At 37.7% G+C, this 24,374-nt stretch overlaps 2 protein-coding genes across 2 annotated transcripts; both read right to left on the bottom strand.

The window, feature by feature from the left end:
* Positions 1–23,657, bottom strand: SLC35F5 (solute carrier family 35 member F5). The gene is made up of 17 exons (XM_033064888.1): positions 23,609–23,657; positions 20,505–20,575; positions 18,861–18,939; positions 16,025–16,166; positions 14,890–15,033; positions 12,928–12,990; positions 11,682–11,763; positions 10,180–10,370; positions 8,956–9,037; positions 8,545–8,632; positions 7,916–7,980; positions 7,465–7,569; positions 6,834–6,993; positions 5,384–5,474; positions 3,002–3,156; positions 2,467–2,555; positions 1–1,565 (listed from the first exon to the last, which is right to left on the bottom strand). The coding sequence occupies exons 4-16, from the start codon at positions 16,157–16,159 to the stop codon at positions 2,474–2,476; spliced, it is 1,443 nt and encodes a 480-aa protein (XP_032920779.1). The 5' UTR covers positions 16,160–16,166; positions 18,861–18,939; positions 20,505–20,575; positions 23,609–23,657; the 3' UTR covers positions 1–1,565; positions 2,467–2,473.
* LOC116998997 (merozoite surface antigen 2-like) lies at positions 23,514–23,996 on the bottom strand. The gene has a single exon (XM_033065270.1). The coding sequence runs from the start codon at positions 23,994–23,996 to the stop codon at positions 23,514–23,516; it is 483 nt and encodes a 160-aa protein (XP_032921161.1).
* Between the last annotated feature and the right edge of the window lie 378 nt (positions 23,997–24,374).

Below are 24,374 nucleotides of genomic sequence, written 5' to 3'. Positions count from 1 at the left end.
AATTCTTATTTTAGTGTCCAAGAAGGACTTACTACCTCATCTTAAAGAGATGCCTCAGGTCACCAAAGTTAGTAGATTAAAATCAGGAAGGCAAAACTTGATGAAGGTTAAATATTTGAACAGAATAGCCCAGGTTCATTTTGTCTTCCTTCTCTACACACACTTCTTATATTGAGTTCCAGCTGCTGGCTTGAATTCTTCTATAAATGTAGAGCTCAAGCATGTTGCTTTCCTGCATTCCCTCTCAAATAATAGTTTTATTACCAAAAGACCAAAATTGCTTTTGGAAGGATGATTACTGAGTGCCAAAACATGAATAGGTATTTCTGCTATGTCATCCTTCTTTATTTGTGTGGAGGGACAGTAGAAATACCCTACATTATTAATAACCTTGTTGTGTGGAAGAAAGTACTCCTGGCTAAAAAATCCATCTTACATTCATTATAGAAAAAATAAAATCCATCAAAAGTCAAAATTAACTTTGATCTAAGTGCCTTATAGGCCAGGAGCTGAAAAATGGCATTGACTAATTTAAAATATTCCTGAATATAATTAATATAGCTTCTCTGAATTAAAAAGGATAAAACACTGCAGTGGAAGGAAGATAATTATCAGTTTTAGAATAAATTTATTAATACAGCTGGGGGGAAAGAAAAATCAATGCAAACACCTTTCTTTTTCATACTGCTTAGTAGAGTGTAGTGCCAACCCACTGACTGAAAACTTTCACAATTAATTTGATCTCTTTCACAATGTGGCAGCTACACATGAAAATTTTCATGTCTGAGAGACAATTGGGATTGAGAATGGATTACAGAACCAGTCTGTTTTAAAATATGTATGAGAATGTATACCCAAACATATCGCAATTAGGAATATTTTACCATTCACTGAAATTTTAAGCATTCCTGATTGTTGGGCAACTTTTTTAATTTTGAAACATCAGCACCCATTGCCATTACAAGGCTACTCAAAATGGCCTCAGACATTACATATGTAGTGTTCCAGGACCGTACAAAGATCCTGCCTCAGTAATTATAAGAATGCACTTAATAAATTATTTTTCTATTTTCATCTATTAATATGCAAATAGTTTATACAACATAAAAAATTTAATTTGTACCTACTACAGGTAACATATCTATTTAGCTTTTCATCTGAAAGCCTGTAAGACTTGATGACCTGCAAACTTATTTACATAATTCACTTTAAAGTATCTTTTAAAAATAATATTGTCCAGCATTTAACAAAATCGTGACTTAAAAAAAGAAAGAAATCACTTAACGACATTTGCTTTCTTGATTTTTGTCAAGTAATGTCACCAGCTCAAGTTGATAAGGCAGGTTGGTTGCTCAGATGGACTAAGACTCCCTATGGTGACAGGCATGTAGTAAATCTGTTCATTTATAAAATCACATGAAAGCAAGAAAGAGAAAAAGTTTAGAGTTTCAAAAGAACTGAAACTTCTTATTTTTACTACAAATTCAGAATAGGCACTGAAACATGATTCCTTAGGGACTTTTCCAGAAGATTGTCTCTTCGCTGGGCATCATTCCACTTTTAAACTAAGAAGAAGAAGAAGAAGAAAAAAAATTATAGGGGTATTAACTCAGGATTACAAAAGAGGAATTACCATCAGTATTTGTTTCCATCTTACTAACAAAGGAAATAACTCCATGTCTTAAGACATCACAGTTACTGTTTTGGTTAGAATATTTTTAATTTCATTTTTAGATTTATGTAGCACTGGAGAATAACAATATACTTCTCATGTAATTCTGCATGCATTATTGAAAACCCTGAAGCACAGAGCTAGGAGAGTCCTAAACTTTGCTTTAATGCTCCAAACCATGTAATGTTCCTTTTAGAGATTTCTGTAACCTCCTTTTAAAGTGGGGTGTTTTGCAAACTCTTCAGCTATTCTAGCCTACTTTCCCTATGCTTATCATGAGAAATATTTAGCCTAATATTTAATGGAATTTACCAACTCAATTCTTGTCAACCACAAACACAGGGCTCCTTTCCACTTTCTGGACCTGTAACAAAGTCATGTGATGTTCTTTAAGCTTCTCTCTGGTGTGTGTTTTTCATGAGCTGCAGTAGCCCAGACTGACACCCCAACAGCAATAAAGAGTGAATTAATTACTTTAGATGTCTTCCAAACACATCCCCTATGCCAAGAAGTTGTATGGTTCTTCTGGTGTATTGACTCACATCCAGTTTTGGATGAACTTTGTAATACTCTTTAGTAAAAAACTACATTTTAAAATGATTGGCCAAGAACTGTGAGAATAATGCCTGGCAACAAGTAATAACAATAACTTTGAAGACACACTTTAAAACTCTGTCCATCAATACAGAACAAGACTGACTGCATGCTCTTTAAAAATGTGACATGCATAACACAAATGCCACCATGAGAACTACTCCTTTTTGTACATTATTTGAGGTTTCTTAAAGGTTTACCTTTTGTCTATGAACAGCAGCTGTCTCCATCCTGTGAAACACTATGCATAGGGATGAGGCTTTCACACTGCTCACTTTCTTCTGGCATTCTTAAAAGAAACACATTTATTTACAGTCTTACAGTAATATCAAATTGGTTGTTATGAAGTCAACATAAGCACCAAGTATTCAGCTGTTTGAACTTTAGCCATCAAAAACATACAAAGACTCCTTAATTATATGAAGTGTACTCAAGGTTGCACAATTTTCACTGCATGTGCTGGGTAAATAAATTATCATAGATGCATTAAGGGAAAAAAAAACTCTGACAACCACTAGGAAACTTCTTTTAAAAGGCAAACAGACTTCACATCTTCCCTTTTTCTGAGCACTACATAGTTAATACACGGATTGGCAACTACTGCTATTAAGAAAATACTACACCTGAATACAAAATCAGGTGAAAATAAACAGAGTGCAAATATTGTGGCTTATAAAAGAATGCAGGGTATTGGAAAGGCTAAAGAGACAGAATTATAGTTTGTGACTGCCCTACCTCTGAATTCGATGCTTTCTACAAATAAAGGCAAAAATTCTTCTGATCCCCACCATCACTGGATCCCAGTTGTTATAGTGACACAAGAGAGTTGCAATGAAAAATGAAAAAAATACAGGTACTGCTCCTGCAAAAAATAGCCAGGAAAACTGCACCTGGAATTGAAACACAAACATCATTCACTCAATAGCTTAAAAAAAGAATTGACATGTTGTATATTTGGAATGATTATTATTGTAAGTTTGAGATGCAGTTTGAATTATTTTCAACAGTGTGAGTTATTTGGTACAATTTCTATAGCTATTGCTTCTTCTAAGGACTGCATAACCTGTTCCCACTGATCCATTCTTTACAATGGAATATTCTGTTTGCACTGGGAGCTGAATGAAGACTGCTATTTCCAAATACTCTGGTTTAGGTTTTCAGCTGTGTCTCTGGTGCCAAGGAGAAAGTCTCCTAGAGATTCCATGGGTTGGAAAGCAATGATCTTTAAAGTCCATTCCAACCCAAACCATTCCATGGTTCTGTAACTCCAAACCAAGGGCACAAGGACAGGAAGAGCCTGGGACCTGCCTTTCAGGATGACAGAGCCACGAGCCATGGGCACGGCCCCCCCGTGTGGAGAAAAGATCCAAAACTGAAGACTTTGGAGAAAACAGATTCAGCTTTGGTACTGGCACTGATGATCCTCCTCAAAGATCTCATCAACTGCAATTGTTACCCCTGTGTTTCCTAACTGATTTCTAATGAAACTCAAAACACATAAGGTGCCAAAAGGAATTAGTCATTAGAAACCTGCTTGCAATTTCCTAAGATTCAGATTTGTGTTAAAAGGTTATAGAAAAATAAATACTCAGAAAGTTAATAATTATGAATATTGTATAATTACCATGCTATTTGACAGTCACATAAAGGCTGCATGTATTGATATTTCAATTTTACATTACATGGTGTAATTCCTGGGGTGTCCTGAGCAGCGCCAGGAGTTGGACTGGGTGACCCTGACAAGTCCCTTCCAGCTAAACACATTCTATGATTCCATAATTATTAGCCATGCCAGTGCCATTCTTGTGTAGATTTATTTTAAGTAAAACCAAGGCTGGCCAGAGGCACTAACAGGGCATCTTGAAGCTGGAAGCTAAAATTTCTGTCAGGTCACCTGAGCTGTGGATACCTGAGACCTCAGTGAGCACAGGGCTTGGCTTAGGATATTTCCATTATGACAGAGACAGACTTTCACAAATACACCTGTGCTAAAGACCTCAAAGTCTGCAACACTTTGCCTTTAATCAGGGTCCCTCACCTGTGCCTCTAATACTAGCAATAGATAGAAAGGAATTACTTCCCACCACATGAGTTAAAAAGGTAATTTGCCCTTTTGTTACAACATCAGCTGAAAGTCATCCAACAGAGCTCTGGAGATGTTTCTGTTATTTGAAATGCCTCCATGTTGCATTAGTACATGAAGAATAAATTAATTTTACAAGATCTGGATTCAGAATAAATTCTGTTTATTCAGAATAAACAGCCTAGAGATTAAGCTGTCTACTGGGAATTGGAAAAGCATAATTCATTTTTCAGTGCATCTCAGAAGAAAGTTTAGATTAATCACTTCAGAAGACAACCTAATATTTTCATATATTGATATATGTAACTATATATATATACACATCTCTACCAATGTATTTGCACATGCAAACACATTTGTGAATATTTAAAATGTGTACTGACAGACAAACCTACATAAAAAATTCTTTTTTTTTTTTACTACCAACATTAGCTCACATACAAACCTAATTTGACCTCACAAAAGTGAATTTTGGGGAAGAAGTCTACAGATATTTTATTCCTTGTTTCCTTTACAGTTATTACAAGTTATCCACTACCCCATAACAATTTATGCCTCAAGTGTGTATTACAGATGCTTTAAGAGCAACACAAATACAAATGTTTTATTATTGTTGGAATCACTGCAGTGTTTGCTCTATTTCCATGCTCGAATATGCAGGTAAAACAAACAGAACATACTGCCTATCACATGTTCATTACAAAAGTATTTACTCAGGGTGTAACTCTTTTTGACTTTTCTTATATTTATCCTTTTATTTTTCTGACTTATTTTCCACACTGCCTGGTGTAAAAGCAAAATACAAGTTGTGTTTGGGTTTTTTACTCCATTTTTACATGCACTAACTTTCAGAAGTCCAAAAATACTCATTACAATTTACACTTTGCTTTGAACAGCAAAGCCTCTTTTTGGCTGGAAACATTCCAATTTCTTGGAATCCATTAATTCTTGTACCAAATAAACAAGTACAAGCCTAAAAGAATTTAATTAGAAGAAATGCTGTAAACAATGATCAAAATTTAGTAGTACCTTACCTTTTGCATGCACATGTCAGCTATTATGGACAGAGGTATTGTAAGGCTTAGGGCAAGTGTGCCTATCAGTGATGAGGTAAGAAAGCATCCCCTAAAAGACAATAAAATTATAAAATTGAAAGATAATAAATAATAATTATAATAATGAGTTCTTACTTAACTTAAAAGACAACCAAAGTAATCCATCAATTGAGGAAGACATTTGATGAACTGTTAGTTACTGTTTAATAAAATAAACAAAAATTAACTCACACCATCACACTCCATCATACATCTGTGAAAGTGCATGGAATTCTTAACTAGGCAATGGATGTCTTCTGGGCTGAGGTTTAATTCCCATACCAATCTTTTGAGATGATGGAAATTTCCCTATTTCACATGTAATAACTTCATCTAGAAAAATCTGCATTTTGTTTCTGTACCATGATTTTCTCTACAGTATAAGAGACTGCTTCTGAATTACAACCAACCTGTCCACAGAAAACTGTAAATGAATAAATGGTACAGAATCCAATAAAAATTTATCAGCATGTTAAAAAAAGAGTCACATCTATCCCTACATTATTTAGTTGGTAATATGTGGTGGTTGGGTGGAGTAAATAAGTAGGTTAAATGATATTATTTATTTCCAAAAAAAATAGAGAAGACTATATTAGTGGCACACTGGACTGGTAAAGAATGATATCAGCACAAACTCTGCAATTAGTCCCAATCCAAAACTCTAGGGAAAAGGAACTGGAAGTAAAAGTAGCTCTTTAATTGTCTGCAATATCATTCTGAGTATTGGGACAAGATATAATGTTTGAGGTTTGGGGGATTTATGCGTTTGTTTGTTTGTTATTTTGCCTATATTAAAATTACAGTTAACCTGACCCTGATACTGAGCTGCAGTCTAATCTTATAGATTAGATACAGCCACAGAAATAGTCTATCAACAAACAAGTTCAACTGCAAAGGAACATATGCTACAATGCATTTATAGCTAGGGCTGGTGCAAAAATTTGCCAATAAACAAAAAAATTATTAAAATTCATAAATTACTTTAAGCTTGAAAAAACAAACAAAAATCCACACCCTCTAAAAAAATCAAAAAGTTTTTGTGGAACTCCTGCACCTTGATCTTTTGTTGCAGTACTGTCACAAAACTGTTACAACAGAACTCACACTCTCCTTTTGCTAGTGCAACTCTGAACCACAAAGTCTCTTTGTCTCCAAATGTTAATTCTGGAATAAGCTAAGCACACAGTAGTTTAATTACTACAAGAACACATCAGCTACTTTTTAAAGTTAGCTGTTGTCTTAACAGGACATGGTGACACAATGATAAAAGTGCACAAGCAGAGAGAAAGAAGAAAAGGGCACAAACCCCAACCTAGGCAATTTTACATCTCATCTGAGAACACAGGAAAGATAATTGATGTGAAATATATTCCATGTATGGAGTACATACCACAGCCAGAGGAACTCTGACAAAACTGTTCCAATAAGGCCATTTATAACAATGCACATCCATATCAGTTTATTGGGAAACTCAAATGCTTCAAACCCAGTATAGTGCAGCAGGAAGAACCCTGGCCACAGCAGCAACAGATTAAACAGTCCTACAAAACCTGAATATAAAAACAGTATTAAGTAAATCACAATAAATCTTCTTCAACATAACCAAAATTTCAGCTAAAATCTATTTTGACAATGTGCACATAGAAAAGCAGCTATGAACTAATATTTTAAATCTTTCAAAGGAAACAAATATAAGAAATTTAACCTGCAATTAACAACCTAAATTTGTATCAGGTATTTACAGGTTTGAAACTGAAACAAAAATAAAAATCAGAAATCTCATTAAGTCAGTGGGGCTGTCTGCATTCCTCCAGGAAGTTACCTCCTTATGTTAAGGCTCTAAACAAGAAACAATTCAACAACCAGTCTCTAAAGGGCTCATAACCATGGGAGTAAGAGGCTTTCTCTACTTCCTTGGCTTTCCTAAGCCCCTTTACCACCCAGACAGTTCAGTGCCTGAAAGTAAATCATTAAATCACACATTGAATTACAACTTTCAACAGAGTTGCTTTTGGTCTTACCAAAAAACATTGGTATGTCAAGTTTATCTTCTCTATCTACTTTCCTTTTTATCATGACTATGTAGACAGCATACAGCATTGCTCCTACAAGAGACCAAAGGGAACCTGGAAAAAGAGAAAAAATACTTCCTTGAGATATGCCAAACATGTTATGCACAGTAGGATCAACTCTCCTAAACCTCTGTTGATTACAGAATCCATTACTAAATGAAAAACATGGGAAAATGGAGAAAGCTCTAAAATGTAAATACTCTCATAATATATGCACAGGATGGAAAATTATCATAAATGGCAAGTTTTAGAAGTTGAAACTACAAAAACAGTGTGAAATGTTAATGAATAAGAGATTAAATGAATAAGAGATATAGAGTTTACTGTATGACTACTTAGTACTGTCAGAAGATGGTAATGATCACTGCATATTCCAGGATTAAAACCCATAAGTAAATACCTATTGTATCTTTTCCAGCAGATTTTTCAGATCCAGAAAGGTTAACAAGTACCACACCACCAATGCTAGCAAAAAAAGAAGAAATGCAAAACATGGCTTGAACTCAGGAATTTCTTTACAAAAACAGATAAAAGAAAGAGAAAAGCAAATATACAGTTCTATCTTCAGGCATGTTTAGTTAACCAAAACCCACTCCTGGAAAGTCAAAAGGAGTTCTCAACTGCTAAGGCATGATCCCAAGTTAAAACTAACCAACCCCACTTTTAACTTCCCAGAACAATGTACCATTCATTTAATGAAACAGGCTGACAATACTGAGTGTTAAACTTCTTCCTTTTTCACCATTTACACAAAAATAAACAAACCACAAATAAACAACAACAAAATAAGTTCATCTATTTCCAACAGACATTAATCTAATTTCCTGCAGGAAAATGAGATTTGGAAATGGTTCATGATATGAAACATTTAAAAATACTTAATTCAGATGCTCAGTTCATCTGTGAAATAAGGATTTTTAAAAATAGATGGGTACTATTTATTGTCAGATACCACAGGTACAGCAGGTACAGTTGTCCTCCCACTGCACCAGGGAGTTTTGGACCAAATGTTCCCTCCCATTATCTTACCTTAAAATAACAGCTAATAATTTGGACAGGGTAAATCGATCTCCACTGTTACTGGGAAAGACTGCAGCTAAGATTAATGTAAAAAGCCCTGAAAGAGAAATTCAGAGGAGTTTATACAATCAAGTTTTGCCAGTAGTTTGCTCAGAAAATACACAGCCTCAAAACTATTACACTTCAAATATATTCTTTAAGATACAGATGTAACTGCAGAAGAACACACACAAAAAGCAGGGGAATCATGAAGGTACCCCAAAAACCCTCTGCAAATACAAAATGAGTTTTCTAAACACACATATTTAATGTCTTTAGGTCAAATGCACAGGTGACAATGTTACACAAATCCATTGTGACAAGATTTTTATGTTATAAACAACCCTATAACGCACATCTGGTGGTGTAAATAAAACTTACCAGAGGTTGATGACAAGATATTAACTATGGCAACTTGGGTATCTGACAGAGCTTCTTGGTAAGAGAAATTTGCCAAGAACCACTGGGGAAAAATAAAAAAAATTTTGTTATTATATGGGTAGCAACAACAGAGCTTAAGCTTCTCAGTGCAATAAAATCCTACTTTAAGAAAAAAAACCAATTATTTAACCAAAAATAAAATCAGAACAATATTTTTAGCTTAAAGAGACTTCTAACTTCTATTGAAGTGGAAGGCACGTTAGAAGACAGCAGCAAACCAACCACATTCAAATATGTGTTTAATAACAAAGTAACATCCTTCAGAACTTAAAAATAATTAAAAGACATTATAATAGCAAGTCTGTAGTAACTAAGGGTACTTATAACTTGTTTCAGAGTGCTTCTCCAATGATAACTGCAGCACAAAGACTGCAAAAAAATAAATCAGTAATGCATGTGACAATTAGCCAGCCTAATGAGATTTTTTTAGAGTACTTAAAACCAGCACACATCTCCACTGTAAAAAGCAAGCATCTCTTACATTCAATGCCTAAAAAAATATTTATTAATTTCTCCGCAAAGGAATAAAATGGCAAGTGTTTTCTCACTTCTTGATTGAGATCTCATTAATAAAATCTCAGCTATATTCTAAGGGATAACCACTCTCTAGTCTTATGTAGAAATACTCATAAAGTCCAAGAAGAAAATACATTCCAATAGTGTCCATGAACAGAATAAACAGGATTTGTCTGGGACAGGAGGACACTACTCCAGAAAAAATTACACAACTATTTTCTGGTACATGCATTAGTGGTATTATTATTATTGATGATAATAGTAACAACAACAATAATGTTTAAATAGCTCTGCTTCCTGAGGAAAAGCCATGAAGAGTCCACTCTACATAGAGACCACTTGGCAGTATCAGTGAAGGTGCTTCTGGGAAAGGTATCACTGATCTGTCCTCTACATTTTCCTGTCTCAAAAGTCCTGCCACTAGAATCTCTCTCTGCCCCCAGAACTGAGGCATGATGCAGCACCAACATCTACCAGCAGATTCAGAATTAAATCTTGTAGATCCATGTCCAGCACAACGAAAGTTTCACTTCTCTTGGTACATTTGTAAAATAAGGTTTCAAGAACACAAGTCATCTCAATACTTATTCACTATTATGATACAAGTTTTAAACATACTTAAGTTTTCTGAAAGAATGGAGTACATACCACAAAGCAAAAGAAAAAGCTAATTTTTGCTACTTGGCTTGCAGTGAGTTTTCCCACAGTTTTTAAGATGGACTCCTGCTCCTTCACTGTTGGATAGGACATGCGGGACAGCTTTGCCTCCAGCGCGTGGCTCGATGGGAGCTGCCGGATCTCCATGATGTTACTGAACCTCACACGAGGCTTCTTGGGAGCTTGACAGGAGGGAAAAAAAGAAAAAAAAAAAAAGGAAAAAAAAGAAAAAATATTCATATTATTATTACATTTTTGAGCAAATGCAATATGCAATTAAACTATGATATTGTAACACACCACTGATTACTGCACAAATAATAGGTTCTTATCCAAACAGAAGACATGCCATTGTGATTTATTAAACTAATATTTTGCTATTCAGGAGGCCACTAATGAGACAAAGCACAATTAATTACTGTTTTCAATCAGTGAGCTGTCCACCCACAAAAACCTCACTGAAAAGCACCACCCCTGCTCCCTGTCAAAAATATCAACAAAAGGTAACACATTTTTTGACAGGAATTATTCTGGCTTGAAAAACACTACACTATACAAGATTTTCTTTAATTGTCTAATAGCCAAAAACCTGCACACAACTATACCTAACTGCAAGGACAATGTTTCATTCAGAAGATTAAAGTCCAACAGACCTCAAAGCTTAGCAGAGACCATTTTGAAATCCACTCTCTAACCAACCTTGCAAGCTAGGATCAGGTTTTATTTAGAAGGTGATTTTAGCATCATTAGTTTCCTCCACAAAGAAAACATTACACTAAACACTACAGGCAAATATTAGCCTAAATCAATGTGAAACAATACCTAATTTCCTTAAAAAAGCAAAGGGAAAGCTGCAGCTGGAACAGTTCTGAAGTGACTGGTGCATGTTACCACAGGAAGCAGAGCCTACCAAAGTGGTTCCTAATGTGTGCCATGTAGAAGTTGAGAGCTTCCCTTTGATAAGCAGGGACTCTATTGCTGAGGATTGGCTAACTGGATGTTTTGAAGCCAACCTTTCTACAATTGTCTGGGACAGTGTCAGGCCTGTTTCAGGTACTATCACAAGATAGTGAGGCTTAAATAAAACCAGAATGCACATAGACTGTTAAAATTCTTACTTTGACTGCTTTGCTCCTGCTCTATAAAGGACAATAGCTTGTTTTTCCAGAGGCTGACTCACTGCTGCTTACAAGCCCAGAAGGAAAGAATCACAAGTACTGAACCCAGTTGGTCCCTTGAGAGAAACATAGGCTGCATCTGTAGTGACCAAGAAAGGTAAACTGAACGACAGGCCTATGTTTTCTCTGCCTGAAAGTAAATATATGAGACCATGCAACAAGAGATTTTGGAAAGCAGAAAAAAGGAAAAAAGTAGGAGAGGGGGAAGGGGAAGCAAGTCCTGCAACATGACAGCAGTTATACTAAACAAAGACAAAAGTAACTCCTTTACCAAAGAACTAAAATCACATTAGCATTCCAAAAGTCTTTACTCACTTTTCTCTGCATCACTACTATTACTGCCGTTTTTTTCAGTTGGCAAATCATGAAACTTTACAGGAACATATAAAGGTTCACTCTGCAACGAATCAGCATAAGTAAAAATACAGTTAAGCAGGACATTTAAATTATAACCAGTTTATTTATTTAGCGAATTAGAAAACTAAATAAAGAAAAACTTGGTGAATAGTAAGAGAACCAGACTTAAAGCAGGTCTGCACACAGTGGATAGACTTGTCAAAATTCATGTACATACAAAATATGTATGTTACATATACTGGTAAAACAGAGCACTAAAAGAGAACTGTGCTCTTTTGTGTGTATCCTCATGAACACAAAATTTATGGCCAGAAAATTCACACTTATTGATTTAAAATTACAAAATAAGTCATCAATACCACAGATATTCCATTAGCTTTAGCTTCTGCCCAAATTATAAACAGAAATGTTGAAATACAGAAAGTATGAGTATGTGAATTTTTGTACATTTTCTTCCCATGACTCTAAAACCCTTTATTTTCTTCCCTAGGCCTAAACATCAAAAAACTTTGGGAAAGATCCACTATACATAAGGTACTTAGAAGTATTTCAAGCAATCAAAATGTTTGCTAAAAAGAAAGTTTTAAGCTATTTGTTTAGATTAAATTAATAAATTGTAAAAATGAAGTAATGAAAAAGCTCTGGTAGCTGGATTTTCTTAGGCTTGTTTAGGACAAGAATTTTGGTAGATGTTTAAATTAATGCAAAATTGCCCAAGTTTCTTGAGTGACATGATCTTAATGAATTGAGGAGGCCAAGAAGATTTTATTCTTAAACACGACAGAAAAAGTTGAAAATTCCCCAAGAATTAAATGAGGAATACATCTGAAAAAATGTCACTTCAAGTAATTCTGTATAAAATATCCATAGAGTAATCTGCAATACTCAATTGCTTCCCCCACTCTATTACAGAGATGGTACTGAGTTGAATATGTAAAGGTTTCCTCTGCAGAAGACAATATTTCTTTGACAAACTACTACAGAAACATTCAATAAGTGCTTTATTGAGTTGAGAACCCATATTTCTTATAGTAAGCAATACCATTATTTGCAGTACTTATTAGTAACATACAGGTATGTAAGTTGCCAATCCCCTTTGACAAAACCTATTACATTTAAAACCGCCATATTTTATAAACAGTAGGTCAAGATAGTTGTGCCATGTTATTGTAAAGCATTGACCATCATAAATTAAGGCACTTACCAGAGAACTGTTCACAGTGGTATCTGTTGCACAAGCAGCAAAATAACCCTCAGCATCTGCAAACTGATTACAGAAATTTCAATGTAATAAACTACCAAGGTAAAGTTATTAGTAACTGAAATTTTTGAAGAGTTAGGCTTTCTATCACTTTTTTCATAATTCTGTCACAATTCTCTCTCTCCTCTCAGCACTCCTCCTCAATACCAAGAGGACTTACAAGTTCAGTAAATAATTTCAGTACTTCCTTGAAAAATCCCTCTTGAAGTACCTCTTGAAGAACTCCACTGAACTCAACTAAACCAGGTAATAATGCAGGATGAGGCTCTTAGACAGAGAAAACCTGCAAAATTCAGTCTTAGGGACACAATCCCCACTAAATGATTGTGCATTTACTAACAACAAGCTGCTTCTTTCTTCATTTCATTGAGGCAAAGTTCCTTTCCCTCTTCCTTCCTGCACCTTACCAAACCCATATTTCCCATATTTGCTGTTCTACCATGATGGTAGCAAACCCACCAAGTAAAGCCTCTAATGTGGGAGAGAACTTAAAAGTAAGGTGTGAGTTTATCCAAGCAATCATTGAAATAAAACCATATAAATGGATGTGTTTTCCAGACTAATAAACACAAGACACTATAAAGGCACTTGCAATAATTACAGAGTTGAATATTTAACTACACCCCTTGAGGGGGAAGGAATTTTCTAACAGTATATTAAGGTCCTATCTGCACTGTTCTTTTGAAAAAGAAGAATAATGGGATTCCAGTAGCAGTGTCATGAGTGCCATACACAACATGTGACAGACTGGGCACTCTTACTCATTGCATTCCAGTCCATATTTCATTACTGTCAGCAAAGAAACTAAGTTCTGTTTATTCCCAAATTATTTTATGAAGATTCTGAACAATATCAAGTCTAACACATGCTATATTACACACAAGCACTTGGTATTAAAGGCTGATATAGGAGAAAAGATATCAAGATATCAGCCAGATTTAAACACTATGTGTTTAATTCAAGAATTTTAAAAACAATTTTTAGTGGTTCTTTGTGTTTTGTCTTTTCTTAGAAAAAAATAATATAAAAGTTATGTAACACTTCAAATATGTTGCCCCTACAACTGTCACTAACAGTGAAGTCTAACAATCCAGAAAATATAAAGTCAGTTTCTTTCACACAAGCTATTTTCTATAAAGACATGTTGATTAACAGCGTGTTCTTGGATCATATTTTCCATTTTTTTTGATGTGAGATTAGTATCAGGTCAAATGCTTTACTGTTTCCTGAGTGCTGCTGTTCAGCATTTTGAAACACTGGCACAGAACAACTCTTTCCAGCATGTCTTGGAAAATACCCCTAATATTTCTGTCATATAAGAACAATTTAAGGTTCTAGCACAAACTATGCCTAACCCCGGAATGGGCATCAGAAGGTCACTCATGCATAAAAGCTATAAAACCCAATATTAATAACAACAAAAACATAATTCTACCATCCTTATTAAATTTAAGTCCCTCAAAACAGTCAGCAAACAGTTCATAGCTGTGCCAGAGACAAAAAGAGTCGGTGCTAAAAATGAACTGCAAAGTTCAAGTTCTGATTCCATTGGTTACAGATGTTGAGGGAGTTAAAGGGATCCAAGAGACTTCAGTGAGTTTCACAAGCTCTTGTTAAGAGGAATTATCCTCTGCAATTGCCTAGGATACAAAGCCAGGCTGCAGGGACCAACGGTCTGGCCCAGCAGAGCATTTCTAACAACTCCTGACATGTCTCATATTGCTTTTTCTTGCCCCTCATCCTTACATGTGACAACTGCTACGGCTGCCATGTCTTCCCGTGGCATGATTCAGTTTATGTCTCAAATATGGAACATTTGCTCTTCTCTAGTCTCTATTTTAAGGGACTTTTCTTCTGTGCAAACTTAGACAAATATCAGAACATCTGCAGAGCTAGAATACTTACAAAAGCTGCATGCCTTCCACGAAACCCACGAGTACATTGTTGCCTCCATGGCTTCCAAACAATAAATCCCAAGAGGTATAGAACAAACATGGATGTTTTTGCAAATGTACTGAAAAAGGGTTTGTTGTACCTTGTAAAAACATACTGTGGAAAGAAAACAATAGGAGTATCCAAAATTATCAAATAGGTAAGAATTCAGAAAATGAATGATCAGGTGTAAATATACAATGCAGAACAATCTGGTTCCCAAAATAACAGAGTTGTGAGTATTGGCATGGATGACCAAAGGAACCAAATGGCCCTACCTGCTCTGGGGGAACCCTCTCCAAACTACCTCCAATGGCAACAAAAAGGAGCCTTTTTGTAAGAAACAATGCCACAGAAGGAAAACTACTTGTAGCACGTTTATATGCTACTGAATTCAAATAGCACTGAAAATACATTTACATACATTGCAGATCACTTTTATAAGCAATAACATATTAATCATAAATTAGAGAAGATTACTTTGGCTAAATACCACTTCAGTATCAAGAGTGACTCCACCAACCCATTCCAAAAAATATTTTATTAATATCACATGATAAGCACAAACATTTGTATATGTTTTGTTTCAAAACTGATATAGAACATAACTTAATGACAGCTCAGAAAACTGAATTGGAATTTATCAAAAACTCAATTTCCATTGCTAAAGCTCTGTTTTAAGTGCTAAAACTTAACATGAAATAAATACCGCAACAGTTTCTATATGGTTAATACATAGAACTAGATAAAATTACAGGGTTTAAATCCCTGACCTGAGTCCTTTCATCCTGGACTTAGGAATGTTCTGAACTACAACAATATTCAGCCATGTTACATCTCATTCACTAATTCCTGGGAACCATATGGGCATTATTTTAATTGATATGGCAATAACAAAATAAACCCCCTGGTTACAGTACAGTTATGAGTTTATGCTGTTTAATTTTTAAGCCATCAGTAACACTTCTGTCTCAAACAGGCACTGAGTTGAACTTCTCTCTAAGTTTTAGTGGATTCAGGCTGATGAAACAATGAGTTTTTGATTACCATGTTTGTGCTGTATCTTTCTTGTTTATTTTTCCTTTAAAATGTGTGGAACAATACTTACAGAAGTGAGTTCTGAAGAGGCCACCCAGATCACATCAACCAGGAGGAGAATGACAATTCCTAGAGCCATTCGCCTGCGCTGAGCAGATGAACTGCTCTGGGAGCTCATCCTGTTCATGATAAAAACCCACACCATTTGGAACCTGGGCCAGAGGGACACAGAAATAAAACACAAAATGTTACAGTGACAAACAAAAAAATAAACACTGGGAGTAAATGTGTCATACACATGAACATATAATATGCAAGGACACACATGGCTGTGCTGTTAAAAAGCAGATCTTTGACAGATCTGGCAGGAAATTTCAGATATTAGAGACAACTAGAAATAATTTTTTGCAAAGTCAAGATTTAATCAACTGCTTTAGTAATGAAGTAGGCAAAAAGTAGGTAAAACACAATGTCTCTTTGGAATTCACACTAAAATTTCTGCAAAATTTGAAACCACTATATTTTGGTAACTTCAGATACCTGATAGCATAAATTAGATTGATGTGCTGTGACAAATGTCAGATAAATGTTTAAACTTGGAGGCATTCAGCAAATATTTCAGAAGACATAGGAAAACATTTGGGTAAATTATAAACCCTTACAACAAGTGATTCAAGAGAAAATAAAATCATCGCAAATTTTTAAAAGTAGACTACACATGCAGCTGAATTTAAAAAAAATACACAGTTATTTGGTGATTTATGAAATATGAAAAAATTCTAGTGAAAAATCAATCAAAAATCCATTAATGCTACTACAAGGGAATTCAGATTTGTTACACAGCTTAACAGCTGCCCACTGGACTGCCTAAATTTATGGAAGGCCTAAATTTAGGAAAACTTTCATTTCTATTGCTGAAAAGCTTCAAATACAAGTGACAGAGACTGATGACTCATTCTTGTACTAGAATCCTTTACAAACTAATGAATGTCAGTCAGACTTGTATGTGGTATTTCTATCATTAACCTTCACTTATTTATGCATATATTTTAAGAACCAATTTATTAAGAGTTCATTAACTACAGATGGCAGAGCATACCATAAATTCAAACACCATCTCTGTGAGAACTGCTCAAGGAACTGTTTAAGCAGCTGCTCTCATCTTCAGAGAGCAGCTTCTGGCTTTCATAGTAAACAGAGGTCATCTGCTTTGCTAATATGGTTTCATACATTTAAATTGAACTTTGTTTTTCCACATGTGTCAACATAGAAATACTTGCTTTCTTTTAATTATTTAAAAATTATTTATGAAAGAGACAGTGTAACCATGTCCTCAGTAAATGAGGAAGGTACATTACTTTTTCCCAGAGTAGCCTGTTCCTCAGATTAAGGATTTAAATGCTCAGATATACACAAGCACATTGGAGATCACAGCACTGATTTCTGCTTTGACTCATTTCTCTATACAGGCTCTGCCATGTTCAAATCTTGACACTTTTTCCTCCATTTCTTAAAAGGCTTCTTTCAAAAGAAAAATGAACAGGCAGAGTTCCTGAAGTATAATTATACACTAGATCTATGCTGATATATTCCATGTGTGGGCATCAGTTCTGGATAATTACCCTGCTTTTCTGATAAAATGGTGAGACTGACAAAAGAAAGCAGAAATCTGTAAGTAGAGAGAGGCAAAATTATAAAAGACTCAGCAAGGAATTATAGTTTCTACTTGAGACAGAATAAAGGAGAAAACATTTGTTCTCAAAGAGAGAGCAAATAAATGTATTATCTTAAACTTGAGGAAACCATAAAGGTTTTCACGCTTGAAAGCTTATAAAGGTTTTTTCAATTTTTAGGAATTGGTTTAACAGATACTACAAATTATACTCTACAAACTTTGCCTTCATTTTATTATGACTAATAGCCTACAAGCCATTACATGAAGTTATATTACATATAGCCTAAAAATTGCTTGTGTGTTTGCATAATATGCAGCTAATGTGGAAATAGAAAGCACTGCAGCCTTCCACCAGCTCTGTGCTGCAGGCAGGAGGGGAGAGGTGGCTGGGGACACAGGAGGCAATGGCAGCAGCCTGATCAACTGGACATCTCCACATCAGATGCTCCCTCACACCTCCAGCTCTGCTGCTCTCACCACAAGCTGTTTCAAAGCACCCCCAGTGAGCAGAGATCATGCACAGATAACGTTCACATTCTGCAGCTGTTTCATCGGGTACTCAGCTTGTCTACGTTAGGCTTGAACAAATCCCTCAACAGTGGTGAAGTAAAGGATGATAAAACATCCAGCACTTCTTAGATAAGAGGTTACACATAAAGTTATTCACAGTCTATGTGCATTTTACACCATTTCTTCTGTATCTTTGATAAGTAATGTTAAAATTCTAAATCAAGAGCCTATAATTATATTGAAATGTTTTATATGTTCCAGTAAGAGCAGCTATTACTTTCTCATCTGACTACCAAGTATCTGTTTAACGTTTTTGTGTGCCTAATACAGCCTTTGCTTGATCCTTCCCCAACAAGGAAAAAAGCTTAACAAGGAAAGGTGGCTACAAAGTACAGCAGGAGCACCTTCAAGCTAGTAGTTGACTAAAAAAGTTACCAAGCAGCAATACTAAAATGCCTGTAAAGTTCAGCAGAAATTCAAAAGCCTACTGAAACCTAAATACTAAGTTTTAGGACAGAATTAAAACACTGTCACACAAAAAGCAAAAATGCAAAGACAAATTGAAATTTTGAGAAGTTTTTGACAGACACATTGTGCCACTTAGTACTCATGAGCTTGCAATGAAATACAATTCCACACTTTTATGTTTGGCTTCTATACATTGAGGGTAATAAGCTCTGATGGAAATGAACACACAAGAATAAGACCTTTTTCATATTACCTTTCACAATAACTGTAAAAAAGAAACAAAAGTGGTGACTAACAAACTTCACACTTCATGTCAAAGTGAAGATAGTCTCCTAAAAAAGAAAACAAAAAAAAACCCAAAGTGTGAAACATCATGTGCATAGATATATTAAGCACTCATCTTTGCAAAATACTGTCTAAAATTTCAAGTTCCACAAGTGTCTTCTGCAGTTCAAGTCCTAAATGTTGGGGACATACAGATCTGGAGCCTTAAGGAATGGTCTGCATCAAAAATTCCAGCAGGGCAGCCCTGAATTGCAAGAAAACAGGATCCTCACCTACTTTTGACAGAGAACAACAATCCCTTCCTTACTAATTAACTGCAGTAGGTTCACATGAGGAACAAGAACTTGATGATATTAAGTTCTGATTTTCTAAACTATGCAGAGAAAGTATAGTGTACATTCCTAAGCAAATAATTTAAACATTAGAACTGGGAAGGTAATGGAAGAACATGTAGGCTTGTTGGCCTTAAAATAATCTAGAAAGATAAAGCACCTCCATGATACATCTTGTGAAAGTCCAGTATCTTTTCTTAAATGGATACAGTATCATTATTGTATTAAAACAAAACATCACCTTACATAAAACATTTTTTTAATTTTTAAACTCATATTCTGTAAACACATTCAATAAAATCCACTTAAAAAGTGTTATATAGGAAAAGAAACATTATACAAAATAAAGCCATAAGTTTTATTGCCTGGAAGTGCTGGAATTTTTATTGTTATTATTAATGTAAAATTAACCTCTGTTTTGGGGATATCCTGAATCAACAGGAGTCACACACTATGCTAAGGAGTCTCAAATTAGTGACCCAAACAGAAATAGTAGCAAGGACAGAATTAAATGTTTACCCAAAATCAGCTCTTTGATCATTAGCTTTTGTCAATCATGGCTGAGAGTCTTTAAACTGTTAACAGAGAGCAATAGCTAAATTCATGTTTTTCACCTATTAGGTTAAGAGATAACTCATGAAGAGGGACCTCAAGCCCCCACTGAAATCAACATTTGCACACAACAAGTTCAAACCTTTTCCACAGTTTATCAAATGATCATGACTGCTTAAAGGAACCAAAAAACTGGAAGATGCATTTTTTAAGACAAAAGCATATGATTATCCATCTTCTACTCCACAAAGACAAAGCTCACTGTAGACATTGAATACCAAGGCAATTAGTCACAAAATCACAGAATATTTTGGGTTGGAAAGGACCCACAAGGATTGTAAAGTGCAACTCAAGTGAATGGCACAGGGATTGAAGCCACAACCTTGGCATTATTATTGCAGGGTTTTACCCTTACAGAAGATTTAATTTATCATGTGCACAAAGTTATGATAAATTGAAGTCATCAGGAGACAGACACTGCAATAAAAACTATGGTTTAAAAGTAAATATCATATTCTACTCCATTAATAGAGCAAAAACTTCAGCATGTTTGCCCTTTGTTTCAATTATTAGGAAATAAATATGCTTTCCACATGGTGTAACTTTAAACATACCAGCTCAAGTCTGACATTTAAAGGAATATTCATTTAAGACATTTCTTAATATCATTCTAATTTTCAGCAAACAGCACCAAGACCTTTTAAAGTCTCTTTTCTTTCTTTATTTACCATTCCAACAGTCTTAGAGTTGCTGCTGTCATCTTGCAGAACCATTTTTCAGCCAGTTACGTGAAGATCTTCTGAAAAACAAACATTAAAAATTTTCTTGTCATGATACTGTACTGTGATTTTAAAAAGCTGCAGTACTCTAGATCATGTAAGAAGTCATCACTTCAATTTATGATATCAAAAAATATAAAAATATAAAAAGCAGTCTCAGTGTGTAGTCTAAGGTGTGTGCTCACACAGCTGACTGCACTGAAGCAAACAGGCTCAGCAGCCTGTCCAACTCTCCTCTCCTGAACATGCAACAAACAACTTCTGAGGGCAGGAAATAAATCTGCACCACTGATACTTCACGTGCAATCTTACTTGGAGAGCATCAAGTGTTTCTTTGTGCAGATTATTTCCACATTAAAAGTTCCACCCAAAAATAGAAAATCACATGAAATTCACAAACTTTTACTGCACTGACAGTTAGGGAAGAGAATGTTACAGGCCAAAGAGTTGCCAAATCATTGCAAAACAGAAGTATTGCTGTTCCAGGAGAAGACACACAGCCTGTCTCTCCCGTCTGCCAGCAAAAAATAGAAGAAAAGGACGTAACAAGAATGCCAAAAGACACAGAACAGCATCTCAGTCACAAGCCATGGTGCAAGCAAGTCAACTGGAAATTCTTCCTTGTATTTACTCAAGATTATTTCATATAATATTTGAAAGACAACATATCAAGATAAAGCTTGCAAGCAAAATAAATGGGTTTAGTCTTTCCAGTTATACCAGCTGCTCCAACAATACAAGTTCTGGGATACAACCTCCTCCCCCTTTTAACATGTTCTGTCATCAGGTGATCCTTCTTTCATATTGGATTGTTTTTGAGATAAGAGAAACAGAGACGCTGCTTTCCCTTTAACCAGAAAAAAAACCAAAACTGAAAGTAAAATTATTTACATTTATATGTAAAATCTGTAAGCACACATTAAAGCAACATTAATCTAATACAATTCTAACATCCACTCAATCTCCAAAGGGTACCAGGAGATGAGAGCAAAGGCAAAGAATATTCAGAGGTGATGTAAAACTGAGCCTTGTGAAACATGATTATTACTTTCACTGCAGCCCTGTCATTTTTACTCAAGGAAAGTTTCCTGTAAGATCTTAGAAAATAGTGAGGCAAAAGATCCAAAAGAGCAACCAAGTTTTCAATGCTAGTACTGAGTTCTGCAAGTAGAGATCACTGCTCCCATCTACATAAGAAGCTACATAAGACCAAAGTGTGCACAGAAAACACATTGATTTTATTACCAAAATAAGGAGCTTTTAGGAACCTGGAGGTATGTAACAGTCATGTTATCAAACTGCCATGGCACAGCTGGATCTGAGTATCTAAGGAGTGAAAAGAACATGAATGTTTGAATGTTTTAATGAATGAAATGAAAGCCTCCTATTCTGCACTTACTGAAAATTCATGAAACACTTCAAACAATTTTCCTATACAGAACTAGAACTGTAGAATATTAATCTGTTTTATACCTCAGAGCCCTTACCAGCTCCCAGCCTATCCAAGCACAGCTCCCAGAAATTCCTGCAGCACCCCCAGCATGGCTGTGACCCTACTGCATTTGAAGTCTGACTGCAATGAGTTACAAACACCCAAGTTTCAGGTCTGCAGAGTGAAAGCTGACAAGCAAAACAGACACCGACCTCCTTGTTATTCTTGTCCAGCAGCATTAGGAGAAAAAACTCCATGTCAAGCTGCCAAGGCCTCTAAGCTTCACCACGTACAGAGCAACCTCTCAGCCACCAGCAGCTCCACATTTAACATTAGTAAGGATTACAAATGACATCCATTTCACATGCTGCAGATCTAATCTTGTCTAGGGCAAGGACTAAACATATCGTGCTTTGTCACAGGATATACAGACACAGATCCCTGATAAGAACCAGCAGGACAGCTTTCAGAGAGACACGGTGGCAGCTGGAAGCTGAGCCTTCCAGGCAAGGCAGAAATTGGTGAAATTACCGCACTCAGAGTGAATGGAGGTCTCCTTCCTGCCGACAGATATCTTTGGGGAAAAGTAGCAGGAACAAAGAGAAGGAAATGAGTAAGTCTCCTTAATGCACTCAGAGAAAAGTGGATGGCTAAGAAAAAAGATACTGGCTCAAGCCCTGGGGACCTAGGGGGAGAAAGAATGAGTGTGCTGCACTCACACCTAGAACTGAAAACTGCAGGGGAAAAGGAAACGGAGCCTCAGCCCCGGCAGGAGAAGCATGAACCCCTGACACCCCAGGAGACAGGACAGCGGTGCCAGCTCAGAATCACTGAATCAATCAAGTTGGAAAAGAGCTCTGATATCATCGAATACCCCATGACCAAACACCACCCTGCCAACCAGACCATGGCACAGGCTTTCCTTAAACACCTCCAGGGATGGTAACTCCGCCACGTCCCTGGGCAGTGCATTCCATGGTTTAATCACCCCTTCTGTAAAGGAACTCTTCCAAATGTCCAACCTGAGCCTCCCCTGGCGCAGCTTACACAGTCCTCTTGTCCTGTCACTGGTGCTGGGGAGTTCGACGCCCACCTGGCTCCTGTCAGGGAGCTGTGGAGAGCACTGAGGTCTCCCCAAAGCCTCCTTTACTCCAGGCTAAACTCCCTCAGACACCGCTTACAGGACTTGTGCTCCACACCCTCCAGAGCCCCGCTGCCCTTCCCCGGACACGCTCCAGCGCCCGAAGTCTTTCCTGCAGGGAGTGCACAGAGCAGGACACGGCACCGAGGCGTGGCCTGGCGAGAGCCGAGCTCAGGGGCGCAGTCCCTTCCCTGCTCACGGCCGGTCCGGGCTCGCTGTGGGGAGAGCGGAACCCCCCAGAGCCCCAGCGCGGCCGGGGGAGCTGCCCCGGGCCGGGGGCGCGTTCCGCCCGCCGCTCTCCCGGGACGGGGCCGACACTCGGGGCACCGCACAGCCCCGGCCCGGGCGGCCACGGGGAAAAGTTCCCTCCCAGGCCCGGCCCCGCTCAGCCCTGCGGGGCCTCTCGCCCGCGCCACCCGCGGAGCGCCGGGACCCGCCCGTTCCCAGCCCCGCTCCCGTTCCCGGCCCCGCTCCCGGTACCTGAGGCCGCGCCGGGCCCGGCGCCCCCCGCGCTCCGTCCGGCGGCGGCACCGCCCGCCCGCGCCGGACAGCGGCAATCCATCCCCGAGCCCGCGAGCGCCCGCCCCGCCCGGGGCCGGGCCCATCGACCCGCTCGGCCAGCGGCTCCACGGCCCTGCTGCTGCTGCCCGCCTCTCGCCCCGCCGCGGGAGGGGCGGGGGACAGCCTTGTCCCCATCACCATCCCTGTCCCCATCCATATCCCTGTCACCATCACCGACCCCCTTCCTATCAGCATTCACTTCACCGCCCCCATCCCCATCTCCGTCCCAGGACAAATCACTGCCTCCTTCCTCGTCCGCATCCTCATCCCTACGCCCATCCCCATCCCGTTCCCATCCCGTTCCCATCCCGCCTGCAGCCCAGGGCTGCGCTGCCGGTGCCGGTTCCCCGGTTTCACGGCTCCGGGGCCGCTCCCGGCTCCTTCCCGGGGAACGGGGACGGGGAGGGAGCGCTCGGCACATGGGGAAGAGCCAGAGCTGCTGGCCCCGGGGCCATGTCCCCGCCCCGGCTCCCGGGAGCGCGGCTGGCAGCGGGAGCAGCGCCGGCTGAGAACGAGGGGATGGCAGAACAACTCTGATGGAGCACAGCTTGCTCCAGAGACAAGCGCGTTTATACAGGCTCTTCCAAAACTGTAAGATAAGCAAGTTAAAAAACAAAAAAAACAAAAAAACCCCAACAAACCATAAAATATGGAGGAACAGAGAAGGGAGCACGGAATGAAGAAC

The sequence above is a fragment of the Catharus ustulatus genome, chromosome 7 (genome assembly GCF_009819885.2).
Source record: "Catharus ustulatus isolate bCatUst1 chromosome 7, bCatUst1.pri.v2, whole genome shotgun sequence".
NCBI lineage: Eukaryota > Metazoa > Chordata > Aves > Passeriformes > Turdidae > Catharus > Catharus ustulatus.
This window is presented reverse-complemented; position numbering and strand designations above follow the sequence as displayed.